The 16,198-nt window shown below is 35.7% G+C and overlaps 1 protein-coding gene across 1 annotated transcript in view; it reads left to right on the forward strand.

Annotated features, from left to right (window-relative positions):
- LOC138707375 (zinc finger protein 271-like) overlaps nucleotides 1-15,650 on the forward strand; it is a 53,837-nt gene extending 38,187 nt beyond the window's left edge. Inside the window, exon 6 of the mRNA XM_069836694.1 lies at nucleotides 609-15,650. Coding sequence (XP_069692795.1) covers nucleotides 609-2,236 — 1,628 coding nt within the window. The 3' untranslated portion in view covers nucleotides 2,237-15,650. The remainder of the gene's footprint in view (nucleotides 1-608) is intronic.
- The last annotated feature ends 548 nt before the right edge of the window (nucleotides 15,651-16,198 follow it).

Here is a 16,198-nt window from a genome sequence, read left to right on the forward strand (position 1 = left end):
TCCAGTAAAATTCCCGTGTTTTCTCTAATCGTTTGTGGATTTTCTCCTAACATATTCACGTCATCCGCATAGACAAGAAGCTGATGTAACCCGTTCAATTCCAAACCCTGCCTGTTATCCTGAACTTTCCTAATGGCATATTCTAAAGCGAAGTTAAAAAGTAAAGGTGATAGTGCATCTCCCTGCTTTAGCCCGCAGTGAATTGGAAAAGCATCAGATAGAAACTGACCTATACGGACTCTGCTGTATGTTTCACTGAGACACATTTTGATTAATCGAACTAGTTTCTTGGGAATACCAAATTCAATAAGAATGTCATATAATACTTCCCTCTTAACAGAGTCATATGCCTTTTTGAAATCTATGAATAACTGATGTACTGTACCCTTATACTCCCATTTTTTCTCCATTGTCTGTCGAATACAAAAAATCTGATCAATAGTCGATCTATTACGCCTAAAACCGCACTGATGATCCCCAATAATTTCATCTACGTACGGAGCTAATCACATGTGTTTATTATTGTAACTAATTGAATTTGATTTGTTACCATATCCAAATCTTTGCACTTTATTTCCCAATGCTTAAATAAGTAATTTCTCTTCTAGGCTTTGAACGAGAAGGTTCAGAATCCAGGGATGTATATGAAGGAGATGAGAATTCAGTTGATCTCTCTAATAGTAAGTCATCAGACTACGATGAACATACTGCCAGCACTACTAATAATTCTCACTTGAATATGAAGTTTTTTAGTTGTCATATATGTTGCAAAGTTTTTCCAAGGCGCAGTTCACTAAAACGCCATCAACGCACTCACATGGATCGGAAGCTATTTTCTTGTCCATTATGCCAAAAGGGTTTCAACCGAAAGGAGCACTTATCACGCCACATGATTTCACATTCTGGTGGAAGACCTTACAACTGTGACATCTGCTATAAACCTTTCACACGTAAAGAACATCTCTCCAGACATCGACTTTGTCACCTTAATGCCTTACGGTACTCCCTTGGAGATAGTAGCAGCACTCTTGAAGTTTCCATCCAAAATAACAGTGCTGAGGCACCTGTTACAGAGACTTCTGATAACCACAGTCCCTCTTCAAATGTCCCGCCTGTTCAGGATGATGACTCTTCCTCCAATATGTCTAGGCCTTTTGTGTGTGATTTGTGTGGTCAGGGATTTGCCAGAAAGGAGCATCTATTGCGGCATCAATTACGAACCCATCGTACAACTCCAGAAATTCGAGACGAGCTTAAACCTTATAACTGTAATGTCTGCTCTAAAAACTTCACTCGAAAAGAACATCTTGTTCGTCACCAAAAGATACACATGAGAGAATTTTTGTTTGGGTCGGCTAGAGGGGTGATTCCTGGTACTGATGTGTCGGTATCACCAGTATTAACGAATCGTGCAACATCAAGTGGAGGTACGGTGATGAAAACTGAGCCGCTTGAAGGACTTGTTGCCCATCCTAATTTACCAGGACTTAGTATATCCACCATTCCTAGCAAGGTCGATGTAGATGAGATGAAGATGGAGCCCGTTGAAGTGGAGGCAATGACGAATGGTCAGGATGATGAGATATCCCTGCAGTCTTCCTTGCAGGATGGTCCGTCAACATCGGCAGAAGGTGATGGTAGTGGTGAGGTAATAAGTAAACCTCACCGTTGTCAGTTCTGTCCTGACAAAACATTCACACGACGTAGTCATTTAGTGAGGCATTTTAAGAGATTCCATTCTGACAAACCCTTGAGTCTAGTACTATCATATAGACGCAGAGCTTCTTCACAGGAGAAGCAGGAGTTTGAAAGGTACATGCTTAACAATGGGCAGTACTGGTGCATAATTTGTGGAAAGACATTTGGACGTCGGTACCACCTAATTCGTCACATGAAACTTCATGGTCCTAATGAAATTGCACGTCCTTTCCATTGCTCAGCATGCAATAACTCTTTCAGTCGTCACGAATACTTTCAGACTCATAAATGTAAAAGTAGCAATGAAGAATTGAGTACAAAGCCGAGTGACGAAGGTGTTCCTAGTGCAGAAGTTTCAGAGGAACCAAAGGAAGTGGTAAAGAAAATGCCTGCAAAGCGTGATAAGAGGAAAAGGAGCAAGTGTAATTATGAATGTGTAACGTGTGGTAAGGGTTTCTCTAAGAAAAAACTTCTTAACAGACATTCTGAGTCACACGTGGACCTGAATGAGGATAACAGTCAACATCTCTATGATTGAGAGGAAGGTTTTCGGTTATTCCGTGTTATGGGATTCAACATCCTGTACACATGGAATATCCGAGTCTTCTTCTGAATTTCTACCATTGAGACTTTGTGTGTCTGCAGCCTTGGTCCAATTTCAATTTTTTCGTACCTCTCAGTAATTTTAGTCTTAAATATCTTAAGTGTTAAATTAATTTTTCTTCCTGGGTTAAACATCTCAGAATTTATTTGGAACATGTTTGAATGAATGACACGCAGACTACAGAGCCATTATCTTAATTGTACAAGTAGTTGCTGGAATCTGGTGCATATGTTGAAATTGTTAAACATTCCATCTCTACTATTGCACTAAATATTTTTTAGTTATTTATTTGTTGAGGTAGTATTTAGTTTTGTTTCTTCTCTACTTATTTTCATTGTTACATGAAATTGGATGTAGAGGAGATAAGTGATAATTTTAATTAACCAACACCAAATTTCTTCTTGTATAATGAAGTGTATTTGTTAATATTGGAAACTATTTTTAACACAAAGTTTATTTGAATACCAGAAGGTTAGTGCCTGTCATGCAATTGCTGAGTATTTTATCACCAAATTAATGAAAATTAAACTACATGAAGGAGAGAAATTGCTTCGAAGCATATTTAGTACTTTATGATGAAATTTTAAGGCATTTATTTCAGTCAGCTCTTCATAGAATGAGCACATGTTCTTAGCATTTTCTGCTCTTTCTGTATGTATTGCATTGCAGAGTTGGTGTGATGCTGGAGAACTGAAATGTATTTATTTATTTATAATGTTAATATATATCGACATTCGAGCTGTCCTCTTAATTTTGGTACATATGAGACAGGTGTTGCAATGTTCCATGACAGACGAAAGAAACTTTGGTGTATAGTAGTAACATCAGTAATGTAGATATGATACGAAATTTAAGCAATTTGATTTTAAAATGCTAAATATGTATAGTATGTTACATTATTCACTCTAATATAGGTGTAACTGATTCAATATTGTCCTACAATGTTCTCTTTTCAACTTAATTATCTATAAAACAGTTGTAACAAAGTGATCATAACACCTACTAGTCACAGCAGTAGTATAAGTAGCTAATGGAAATGAGAAGGTATGTTCTGTACATACTTTGACGTAGATGAATGCCATTTCATTCTAGTGTTAATTAATATAGTTATGGAATCTGTGACAAATGGGTTAATTGAAGCATTATTAAAATAAGATTTTTCATTGGAATGCATTTTATTCTCACATGTATGTCTTATCAGAAGATACTGTTGATACTGACATTATTCAGTATTTGTGCTGAAATAATTTTATCTCCATTTTTTACTTGTGGGTTTAATGACTGCCAACAAACTGATCCATTACATCAAAATCTTGATATGATAATAGATTATGCTGTAGTGAAATTGCTTGTAAAAACAAATGAACTTTGAAGTTGACAACTTTACTTATTTCTAAGATAACATCTAGCCTACTTATTTTGATAAGTACTGAGGACGTTTCGAATCAGTAAGGGTCTTTTAAATATAAATATAGTTATATATATGGTAGTGTATGCAAAATTGTATCTTACTCTGATTTGGGACCAGATATCAATCTTGAATGCACAGAAGGTCAGTTCACTAAGTGTGAACTATTACATAGTATCAAATAACCACACATCCTGTATATTCGTGCACTTTTGTGGAATTTTGCAGTGTACCATAAAGAATGAGTTCCTAATTCGAGATTTTTGTAAAAACCCTTCTCTCATTGTTCATCACCAGTCCTGCATTACACTGTCTACATTATTAACAGGAACACTGAAAATTTGGAAATCTTGTGTTACTTTTCTCATCAAACTTTGTAGTTTTTTTTTTTTTATGATGGTGAATAATTTTGTTATGAGAACATTTGTAAAAATATTTTAACATTGATCAAGACCCAACGTTTCTTTCATCTGTCTCTGTAGTTATATATTTGCATTTGTTAACACTGTGCATATACTTCTATAAAATTAAATATTTTAAAGTGTAAGTTTCTATAATGATTGTAATTATTGTAATTTTGTGCAACTGGAACAATTTTTGTTGACAGATCTATAAAATGGGTTGTAGATTTGTGTTTGGGCAGGTGTAACGGGACTCTAGTCTTATGTTAAATACATACTGTACATTTTATTTTGTCTTCTAGATTTAAAATGTTTATTTCGTTAAGTATAATAGCAGTAGCCTTAAAATTAATCTAAATTCTGGTCATTGTGAACTGATGATAATGCAGTTCGTATTAGTGTCTTGACTCTGAATGAAATACTAGTCAAGTCATAGAATTCAACCTCGGCACTTTCATGAGAAAGAAGTGCGAAGAAAAAATGACAACACATGGCTTATTATTTACATATTCATAAAAAAGCACTTTGTATTTGTTTAATTGTGGTATATTGTAATGAATTCAGAATTGCTCAAAACAGAAAACACGTTAATAAATGGTCAAAATAGAATGCTGGTGTTAGTGTAGCTTTACACACACACACACACACACACACACACACACACACACACACACACACACTATATACATATATTGTTTTGTTTTAATAAAGTAGCTCTAAGTTCTATTTAGAACTGTATGGCTGAAATGGAGTTTAGGATAAATACTATAACAGCAAGAACTTATGTCATGTAAACAGGAAACACAGACTTACTTCAGAAATTCTGTGGTATTATTACAATATTTATGTTTTTAAAATTTCATTTCTTAGGAACACATTCTAATTGATGAACTTTACAGTCTTTTGTATTAAGTTACTCAGTAACTGTAAAGATGCTGTGTTACAATGAAATGACTTAAATTCACTTAATTCGTAATTTTTTGTCAATAATTCTTCACTATTGCTCAAGGTAACCTGTGGTTAACATACAGAGTGAAAGAAGCTTATTTGAATTATACCTGTTGCTGGAAATGCTGTGCTCTGGTATGCAGGCAAACATTTTCTATAGTTCTCCTTTCTTCCTCCTTTTTCTTTCACAGATAATTACATGTATATGGTCAGCCATATTTCCAAATGTTCTGTGTCTTTTAAACAAGTTTGAATTCGTTGATACACTTAAACATGAGGGGTAATTCGAAAAAAACAGGGAATGTCTATTTTTAACAATTTGATGGTGTCTGGCACATTCTATCTGTGGCAAGTGGGACTATAGAACTGTCCAGTCACAAAGAATTTAAAAGTAGAAATATCCATATAAAGTAATGTTAAACATTTGGTGCGTTGGTTAAAAGCCAGGGTTGTTATAATTATTAATAATGCTGTTCTGTAATATTACTTAACCCATTTAGACCCAGAATATGATTATAAAATTTCAAATGGTCTTAATACATACATACATACATACATACATACATACATACATACATACATACATACATACATACATACATACATACATACATACATACATTTTATTGTTTAGGTTATATTAGGGCAGAAAAACAGAAAAATTCCAAATTTCACATATGAGTGGAACGGAAAAGACTGTCCAATGTTTAGGACATTGGGACCATATGTTATAATATATTTCGAGTTGTAATAATATTTTTCAGCATAACATCACACATTGAAATCGCATACATAATGCGTATATAATTTAATTATTTGAAGAAAAAACATATTTTATCATATTATAAAAATATTGATAATAGAGTACAACAGTACCAAATCCCTAGTAAAAAAAAAAAAGACTGGACTTTCTCAAATTTTACTTTCACACTTTTTAGTGACACAGTTTATATGGTTCAAAACACTTAATACAGAGACCTCTTTTACATTTTATACAAATTATAGTGGTTTCCCCTTGTGGCATCATTCACAGCGTAGCTGTTTTCCAGAGGGATTCTTTCCAATCATATGTCCTAATTTGTCATATCTAACATCCTGAAAGCATTTCTTCTTCGATTGTGGGCCAATCCTAGGTCTTGGTGTCATATAGCTTCATAAAAAATATGTAGCAAGCTTGGAAGATCAGAAAACTCTCACAACAAATTAATTCTAGAAATTTTATTACAAATAGCAAATTTTACAAAATAATACTTACTCTCTGCAGAACATCAGCAAATCATGGGTTCCAAGTTCAGCAAACTACAGCTTCCAGCAAGCCATGTTCATTGTATCCAACCAATTAGGGAATCAAAGAGATCCACTCCATTTTTGTGTTCATTGTATGATTTTATGCAGGCAGGGATTGGAATACTGATTTTAGAACCCTTCGATCAGCATTGCACCTCACCTTCTGTATCGAGAGATTAAAAATTTGTAAGTACAGTAACTACGTTGTTGTTGTTCTAACATACAGCTGTAACCCCATTGGTTTTGTCGAAAATTTTATCTGAAGCTCCTCTTTCTTTTTCTACTGAAGATTCCAGAGGGCATATTGCTATACGGTTCTCTCTTACAGTACCGGTGTGTTTCATTTGTGCAGCCAGAAGAAATGATGTGAAAAAATTGTCCATGTTGATGGCATGATGTTCTGGTTAGTCAGTTACTGAAAAGAGGGACTCTGATATCCTCGTGGAGAGTGGGGATGTATTTTTCTCTTTTTGGCCTTGATAAGGTATACTCTGGAATGAGTACCCATCATGATTGCAGAGCATTCAAGATTTGTAACTAAATTTCACTGGCTTTCCTCTCATGTACCTTTTCAGAGAATTTCGTCCAAAATATTTAATCTTTCATCAACATACAATTTATCACAAAAAAAAAAAACTTGAAATTTCATAAGTGTCTTATTAGCCAACCATAAAGTTGTCGAACTGTGATATCTGTCATTGTGTACAATTTTATTATTGTCATTGAAGTGAATGTGTCTTTTGTCTTGAAACATGTTACGGGACATACATTGTGAAACAATTTCGATGTTGCAGTCTGGAGCTCTGTCCCACTCGAGGCAAATGGTGATGCTCACTGAAGATGAGAATCCAAATGAACTTCGGTAGCTCTCCTCTGATGAAAGACTATTAATAATCATTTTCCTGTTTGATCTACAGCAAAGTTTCTTCTAGAATATGATCTACGATATCTACTGTCATATATATGAATAAGTCTGGGATACTTTTGTTTACGAAATGTTCAAACATATTTTGTTTTATAATATTAGGTATAGATTCTGGTGTCATAGATTATTTTGGACAGCTATCTTTTATTTTTTCCCATTTGGGTAGTTGTATGTTCTGATTCAATTCACATAATTGCCGAACAAGATAGGAAGTCATCACTTGTCTGAATTTCTTCAGATGTTGAATAATTTGATTATTTCCGTCATATTCTGATTCGGGTCCTATCAGTTCTATAGTTCCTGAAATATCATCCATTCTACCACTATGCTGTTCAGGAATGTCAATTAGATCATCATCAATATCTTCATTATCAGATGACGCATCAGGAAGTGAGGGAATTGTAATGAGTGAAAAACGGTCTTCACAATCAAGACAGACATGTTGAAAGTCTCATTCAGTCAATGTTTCCATATAAACAATAGCTTCCTCTGGAGTCGAGCATTCCCGCTTTATTTTCCGTTTCAATTCCAGGAAAAAGTAAAAAAAAAAGTGTTTGGTTACATAAAACCCACCCGAAAGAAAGCAAGAAAAAAAAAAACAGAAAATATCTCATTTAGTCCCAATGTCCTATAAATATGACAGCATAAAATAACGTCACTTCTCATGGCTGTAGGCCCGTTCATAATTTCAGAATAAATATAAATGGTATAATTAACACCTGCGGAGTTATAATACATGGTGAACTATTTATATCCTCACGCAGAAAAAGACAAAATAAATAATTATCTACATTCACCTGCAGACATGATGCAGTTATATGCAGCTGTCTTCTACACTGGAACTAATAATGGCGGGAAATAAATTAATAACAATATTGTTGATAGGGTGTGTTCATTTAAAGATTTAAGAAGTTATTGAATGTTAATTTTGGAAAATTGAAGAAAGAACACTGCACTCTAGGGCTAGCGTCTCTTACCTGCAGACAAGACACTGCCCTAGCGTGCATTCGTGGCTGCTGGCAGGTATTCTGTCTCTCTATCCCTTGTGCATGCTAGAGCATATTTCCTTACCCTCCATGCACTCTATCCATTTCAGCGAGTGCTGACGACCACTGGCCTAAGGTATTATCATTAAAGTACCGTTTTTGCATCCTATAAATATGACAATGAGTCTAAATGGGTAACCTTCACATCATGTCCCCTTCAGATACAGAAAACAGTGAGTGTACAGATTTGATGTCAGCATTTCCAGAATTCTTTAACAAAATTTTAAACTATAAACTATAAAATATTTACAAATATTTTGTCCAGTTCTAGATTTATATTTTCAAGTTTGATGGTGAGGACAATATCTTTGTAATACTAGTGAAATTGCGTAATAAACTGGATCTCCAAAAGCGTGTGTGTGTGTGTGTGTGTGTGTGTGTGTGCGTGCGTGCGTGCGTGCGTGCGTGCGTGCATGCGCGGGCGTGCGTGTGTGCGCGTGTGCACGCGGGTGCATGCGTCAGTCAAATACTTTTGACTTTTCCATTTATGAACGTGGAAAAGAGGCTATAGTGGGTTGTTATAGTTCAGTAGATTTTGTAAGGGAAATTATATGTGCTGTAATTTATTGCTAAAATTATGTATAAATATTACTTCTGTTGATTGAACTTTTGAGTGCCTCTCCTTGAGAGTTCTGTGAGGTGGTCCACTTTTCCCTCTTGTTATTAGCTCACTGTCTGGAGTTCTGTGAGGTGGTCCACTATTCCCTCTTGATATTAGCTCACGCTCAGGAGTTCTGTGAGGTGGTCCACTATTCCCTCTTGTTATTAGCTCACTCTCAGGAGTTCTGTGAGGTGGTCCACTATTCCCTCTTGTTATTAGCTCACTCTCAGGAGTTCTGTGAGGTGGTCCACTATTCCCTCTTGTTATTAGCTCACTCTCTGGAGTTCTGTGAGCTGGTCCACTATTCCCTCTTGTTATTAGCTCACTCTCTGGAGTTCTGTGAGGTGGTCCACTATTCCCTCTTGTTATTAGCTCACTCTCTGGAGTTCTGTGAGGTGGTCCACTATTCCCTCTTTTTATTAGCTCACTCTCTGGAGTTCTGTGAGGTGGTCCACTTTTCCCTCTTGTTATTAGCTCACTCTCAGGAGTTCTGTGAGGTGGTCCACTATTCCCTCTTGTTATTAGCTCACTCTCTGGAGTTCTGTGAGGTGGTCCACTATTCCCTCTTGTTATTAGCTCACTCTCTGGAGTTCTGTGAGGTGGTCCACTATTCCCTCTTGTTATTAGCTCACTCTCTGGAGTTCTGTGAGGTGGTTCACTATTCCCTCTTGTTATTAGCTCACTCTCTGGAGTTCTGTGAGGTGGTCCACTATTCTCTCTTGTTATTAGCTCACTCTCTGGAGTTCTGTAAGGTGGTCCACTATTCCCTCTTGTTATTAGCTCACTCTCTGGAGTTCTGTGAGGTGGTTCACTATTCCCTCTTGTTATTAGCTCACTCTCTGGAGTTCTGTGAGGTGGTCCACTATTCCCTCTTGTTATTAACTCACTCTCTGGAGTTCTGTGAGGTGGTCCACTATTCCCTCTTGTTATTAACTCACTCTCTGGAGTTCTGTGAGGTGGTCCACTTTTCCCTCTTATTAGCTCACTCTCTGGAGTTCTGTGAGGTGGTCCACTATTCCCTCTTGTTATTAACTCACTCTCTGGAGTTCTGTGAGGTGGTCCACTTTTCCCTCTTATTAGCTCACTCTCTGGAGTTCTGTGAGGTGGTCCACTTTTCCCTCTTGTTATTAGGTCACTCTCTGGAGTTCTGTGAGGTGGTCCACTTTTCCCTCTTGTTATTAGCTCACTCTCAGGAGTTCTGTGAGGTGGTCCACTATTCCCTCTTGTTATTAGCTCGCTCTCAGGAGTTCTGTGAGGTGGTCCACTATTCCCTCTTGTTATTAGCTCACTCTGGAGTTCTGTGAGGTGGTCCACTATTCCCTCTTGTTATTAGCTCACTCTCAGGAGTTCTGTGAGGTGGTCCACTATTCCCTCTTGTTATTAACTCACTCTCTGGAGTTCTGTGAGGTGGTCCACTTTTCCCTCTTGTTATTAGCTCACTCTCAGGAGTTCTGTGAGGTGGTCCACTTTTCCCTCTTGTTATTAGCTCACTCTCAGGAGTTCTGTGAGGTGGTCCACTTTTCCCTCTTGTTATTAGCTCACTCTCTGGAGTTCTGTGAGGTGGTCCACTTTTCCCTCTTGTTATTAGGTCACTCTCAGGAGTTCTGTGAGGTGGTCCACTATTCCCTCTTGTTATTAGCTCTCTCTCAGGAGTTCTGTGAGGTGGTCCACTTTTCCCTCTTATTAGCTCACTCTCTGGAGTTCTGTGAGGTGGTCCACTTTTCCCTCTTGTTATTAGGTCACTCTCTGGAGTTCTGTGAGGTGGTCCACTTTTCCCTCTTGTTATTAGCTCACTCTCAGGAGTTCTGTGAGGTGGTCCACTATTCCCTCTTGTTATTAACTCACTCTCTGGAGTTCTGTGAGGTGGTCCACTTTTCCCTCTTGTTATTAGCTCACTCTCAGGAGTTCTGTGAGGTGGTCCACTTTTCCCTCTTGTTATTAGCTCACTCTCTGGAGTTCTGTGAGGTGGTCCACTTTTCCCTCTTGTTATTAGCTCACTCTCAGGAGTTCTGTGAGGTGGTCCACTATTCCCTCTTGTTATTAGCTCTCTCTCAGGTTAATTTATGCGGTGTTATAATTTAATTAGCATTTGGGTTTTCAAGAATTAGTCTGAATGATGTTGTAGTCCTTTGGTTTTTACTACAGGAGTAAAGTCAATTTTATTTCTTCTATAACTAATTTTGATACTTCTGTATCGAAATCATCTGTTTTTAGTGTTCTTTTCGTAGGGAGATGACCTGATAGCATCTCAAAAAATTATTATGCTGTGTCAAGATCATTAAATTGTGATTCAGTAAGTCCCTGTGTTATTATTCTTTCTCTACGTCATTTATTGTAAGTAGCATTGTTCCATTGAAACAAACAGTTGTCATCTCAGTTTTACTGAATGATATCTTATTCCTATAATTAGTAATAGGCCTATTTCTAAAAAAAACTGTTTATTTAATTCTCACTTTTGCTATTGCAGTTTAGCCTCCAAATTTCTCTTAATATAGCTCAGTTTCTTGAGGATTTTCTGATCACCAAACATTTCTTTACAATTTTCATAGCCAGAAAGAGGAAGCCAGGTTTCATCTGTGTCCAATTGTCTTCATTATGATTTGTGAATATTTAAGCTGTTTTCAGTAACAAAGACTCTTCACTGTCTATAAATGTAAACTTATACATGAAACAGTTTGTACATATGCATCCATTTTTTTTAACAATCTAATGCACGATAAACCAGGAGATGGTAGTGTGGTGCACACATTTTTTTGTTGATTTGGAAGGTCTCTTGAGAATATTGAGCATCCTATCTGAAATATCTTAACTGTTAAAACAGACCATTGTGAACAGACATTATCATGATGTAGTACATTTTAATTAGGCAACTTTCACCAGATCCTGTGTTTACGGGTATTTTATTACGGGTTTATTGGTTTAAAAACATCATTAATTTCATAAAGAAATACAATTAGCTTATAAAAAGGATTTTGACTGAGTGGAGCATAAAACACTTAAAAAAATTCTTGCCCAAGAAACACCTAGCCACCTGTGTAGCTCAGATGATAGAGCATTTGCCTGCTGATAAGGAGTTGCGCTCAGGCACAGGTTCGATTCCCGCTTGGGCTGATTGCCTAGTTGGGTTTTTTCCGATGTTTTCCCAACTGTAAGGCAAATGTCAGGTAATCTATGGCGAATTCTGGGCCTCATTTCACCAAATACCATCTCGTTGCAAGTTGCGACGCTGAACAACCCAGTAGTTGATATAGTGTCATTAAATAAGCAAGTAAAATAAATAAAATGAAACACCTAATGAAATAATACATGTAGTTCTTAATTTGTACAAAAATAATTTTATTGTAATTCCATCTGAAACAAAGGTATCAGAATGTAGAGATCTAAATAGTAGGGTGCGACAGACTGCCCATTATCACCTTTACTCTTGATCATTTATATCACCAGTATGAGATATTAAATATTTGTTACGATATTCAGTGCAACTCAGTATGATAGCAATAAATATCAACTGAGAAAACAAACGTCATGGCATCCGATGGGAAAAATACAATCTGGAGTAAGAGATGTGTTTTAGATCAGGTGAATTCTTTTAATTATCTGGGATGTAACCTGTTCTACTTAAAGAACAAGATATCCAACATTTTAATCGAGTTCTCACGTTTCAGGACAAAGTACGAATAGCAATACTCACGGAAGTGAACAGCTGGCTGTATATTATTGGATCATAAAAAACCAGGATGTTCTACAAATACTTAAAATTACTCCAATGACTGACTGCTTTATGCAGTGTATGTACAAGTAGAATAGAAAGTACAGGTCAAGGATATTACACAATTTGTTCATTATGATGTTAGGGAAGACTATGCAGGAGATTGGGTCACTGTGAATAGTTACCATCTCAAAGAAACTCATTACATTTCTTTCACACTGAGAACCACTGCCACCATAGTATGTTTGCATTCTCAGCTCTGCTACTCTTCCCTTTATTTTCAACACGTATGCGAGTATCGACATAAAATGGAAGTGGACTGCATCACAGATAAAATTCTTTCGTTATTTTCTCATTCTTAATAGTATTAGAAACGTGTTGATAAAGTGGGAAAGATATTTAGAGAGGAATGATATTTCAACTGGTATTAAAAGATTTGTATGAATGATCAATTCTTTATTCTTTAGACCTTATTTGTGTTCATTGCAATATTTCAATAATTTAGGCGAAATCTGTTTTGTGAAGCAGTTTAATGGTACAGTAGAATACCTCTTAACCAGCACCAAAGGAATGGACTAGTTACAGATACGAGATTTTGCCAGATAATTGAATAAATACCAGTATATACAAAAAGAAAGTTCGTATTTCATGATGCCAAATTTTGAAACTGCAGCCATGTGAAGCTTATTTCTCTATCACTTGCTCATAACTGAATAAACATAAAAGCTGTGTCGATTTTCCTCATTACAACACATCACACAACCCAAATAATACACTAATTCTAGGTACGAATATTCACTAAAAATTAAAGTTCATGCGAACTTCCTAATGTGGCAACACTGACGGATCGAACATAACTAAATAAACATAAAAACGATATGCATTTTCCTCATTACAACACATTACACAACACAAATAATACACTAATTCTAAGTTCGAATATTCACTAAAAATTAAAGTTCGTGCGAACTTCCTAATGTGACAACACTGACAGCCCGAACATAACTAAATAAACATAAAAACTGTGAGGATTTTCCTTATTAAAACACATCACACAACACAAATACAAGTAATACACTAATTTTAGGTTAGAATATTCACTGAAAACGGAAGTTCATTCGAACTTCCTAATGTGGCAAAACTGACAGCCTAGACTGTGGCAGTGTAACAGATTTAAACTTTTTTTTTTTTTAGTCCAACCAAAAGTGCCATTGTTTTGGTATTGCTGGTTATTTGGGTGCCGGTTACGCGGGATTTTACTGTATAATTCAGTTATTTTCGAATTGCCACCCACATATGATCTGTCAACAACTAACGTTTGGAAATTAATTTTTATGTGTATGCTTAATTCATACTTTTAATTTAAATTTCGTTATTATACATCTTGGTTATACACTTTTAATACACTAAATCACTTAGGAATATGGTTATAATAACTTTCCTGTGTTAAAATGAAAGGACCTCACTAGTTCTGAAGATGGCTCGGCTCATACAAAGTCAAAACTAGTCAACTAGGCAATTTAGGACTTAGTTTTAATTTCAACACATGAAAGTTGTTATTGTAAAACCATATACTTAAGTTGAATTTCTTGCAGTGAATATTTGTATTCATTAGAGTTGTGTCGAAGAGCTTGATGTCTGTGGTTAGATGGAGCAGCCAAAAAAGTACTGCACAAATTTTTCTCCTCAGAGAAATTATTGATATGTTTACATTCTAGTTCCCTTCCCAGTCTACACAACACATCATAATAGTGTGTTAAGGCTCATTCACAATGAAAATTAAACATAACTTAAGCGTTAACGTTACAGTAAAATCAAGAAGTCATACCATCATTCACGATGGGAACATAAACATAACAGCAAACATACTTGGTAACCATGGAAACATAACGATGACGCCATTTCCCCATATTCTTTCGTATACTTCAGCGCTCCATGATTGTGTTCTGTTTGCAAGTCACGTAAGCATAAGCATGAAATTCATAGTTTGCAGACTTTCATGTTAACATCTTATGGTAATGTTTATATTACAGTTATGTTTAATTTTCATTGTGAATGAGCCTTAAGCCAGACTGCGAGTTGTCGCAGTGTTATTTAGCTCCAGTAATGGAAGTGTTGCCTTCTATTTTCTGTGAAGGCACAGTATTGTTTGGATGAGTGTTTTTCATTGACAGCAGATAGCAAAACTAAATACTGAAAGCACTCGCAAAACTAACATTGACTCTTCTCTCTTCTAAGCATGACATTGTTGATAACACCACTCTAGCAATTGTTCATGAAATTGAATGGTCAGAACTTGTACAGTATGCAAAAATAATTTTGTATTTTATGCATAAAATAGAAATTAAATTCAAAATATTATTATTATTGTTATTATTATTATTATTATTATTATTATTATTATTATTATTATTATTATTGTTAATATTACAGTGGTTGACAAGGTTTTTGTAACATGGATGAAAATAGGCATTTTAAGTCAATTTCCATGTGCCATTAACGAATATGAGTGTGAAAATGTTCCATGACCCTTAATTTTTTTAATCATGAAAATGTATTAAATAGAGGAAAACTTGTTTTAAAAAAATGTGAGTTACTGCTTATTGGAGTTCTTAAAGAGTTTATTTTAATCTCTTTTGCATACAGTTTTACATCTTTTCATTCTTGAAGATCTGGAAGGAGATCTGAGTCATAACTTTATGCCTTGTATGTGAGCTTGCTAAAAGGTCCATTTTATTGCATCATCACTCTAGGCACCAGATCGATAGGAAATTACTAAGAGAGTAGTATTTCAGGGAGAAGAATTGATATTTTAGTTTCAGTTTAGATTTGGTTTTGCATGTTATATGTGCTTTTAAGTGAGTATCGAGTTTTTTTTTTTTTTTTTTTTTTTTTCTTGTAATGGAGAAATCCTGCTGCACATGTGTAATTTTGCCAAACAGAGTCTCTGTTATATATTGTGCACAGTTGACAGTAAAAAGACAGTGTCGATTAAAAAAAAAAAAAAAAAAAAAGCAAAAGAAGCTTATTACAAGTATTTTGAATGTCGAGCAGGTGATGAAGAGAAACCGTGGGCCCCTCATATGCTGCATAACGTGTTATTCTACCCTTATTCAGTGAATGAATGGTGACAATAATCGAACTATGCCTTTCGCGATTCCGATGGTGTGGCATGAACCAACCAGCCATGCTGAAGACTGTTATTTCTAACAAAAATTGGGGGCCACTGAAAAAGAACAAAATCTAATGATGTATATCCTAATGTTTCATCTGGTACCACGTAGACCTGAGCTCCCCATCCTTAGTCTGCCTTCACAATTAGAAGAATTCTCTCCACAGGAAGAAAGATAGATAAATCATTTCAATCATGTACATCCTTTGATCCTAAGAGTGGTAAAGGTTTTCCTTACCTCAGAAGGTAGTTTCCAAAGCTAAGTGACGGGAAAGTGAAAGAGGGAATATTTTATTGACCCTCAAATGAGAAAACTCCTGCTAGATGAAGACTTTCAGCTCTAAGGAACTAGCAGCTTGAACAGCAATTAATGGTTTTCTTGGCAATAATAAAGCTGAA

This window comes from Periplaneta americana, chromosome 10 (assembly GCF_040183065.1).
Source record: "Periplaneta americana isolate PAMFEO1 chromosome 10, P.americana_PAMFEO1_priV1, whole genome shotgun sequence".
Classification (NCBI taxonomy): Eukaryota; Metazoa; Arthropoda; class Insecta; order Blattodea; family Blattidae; genus Periplaneta; species Periplaneta americana.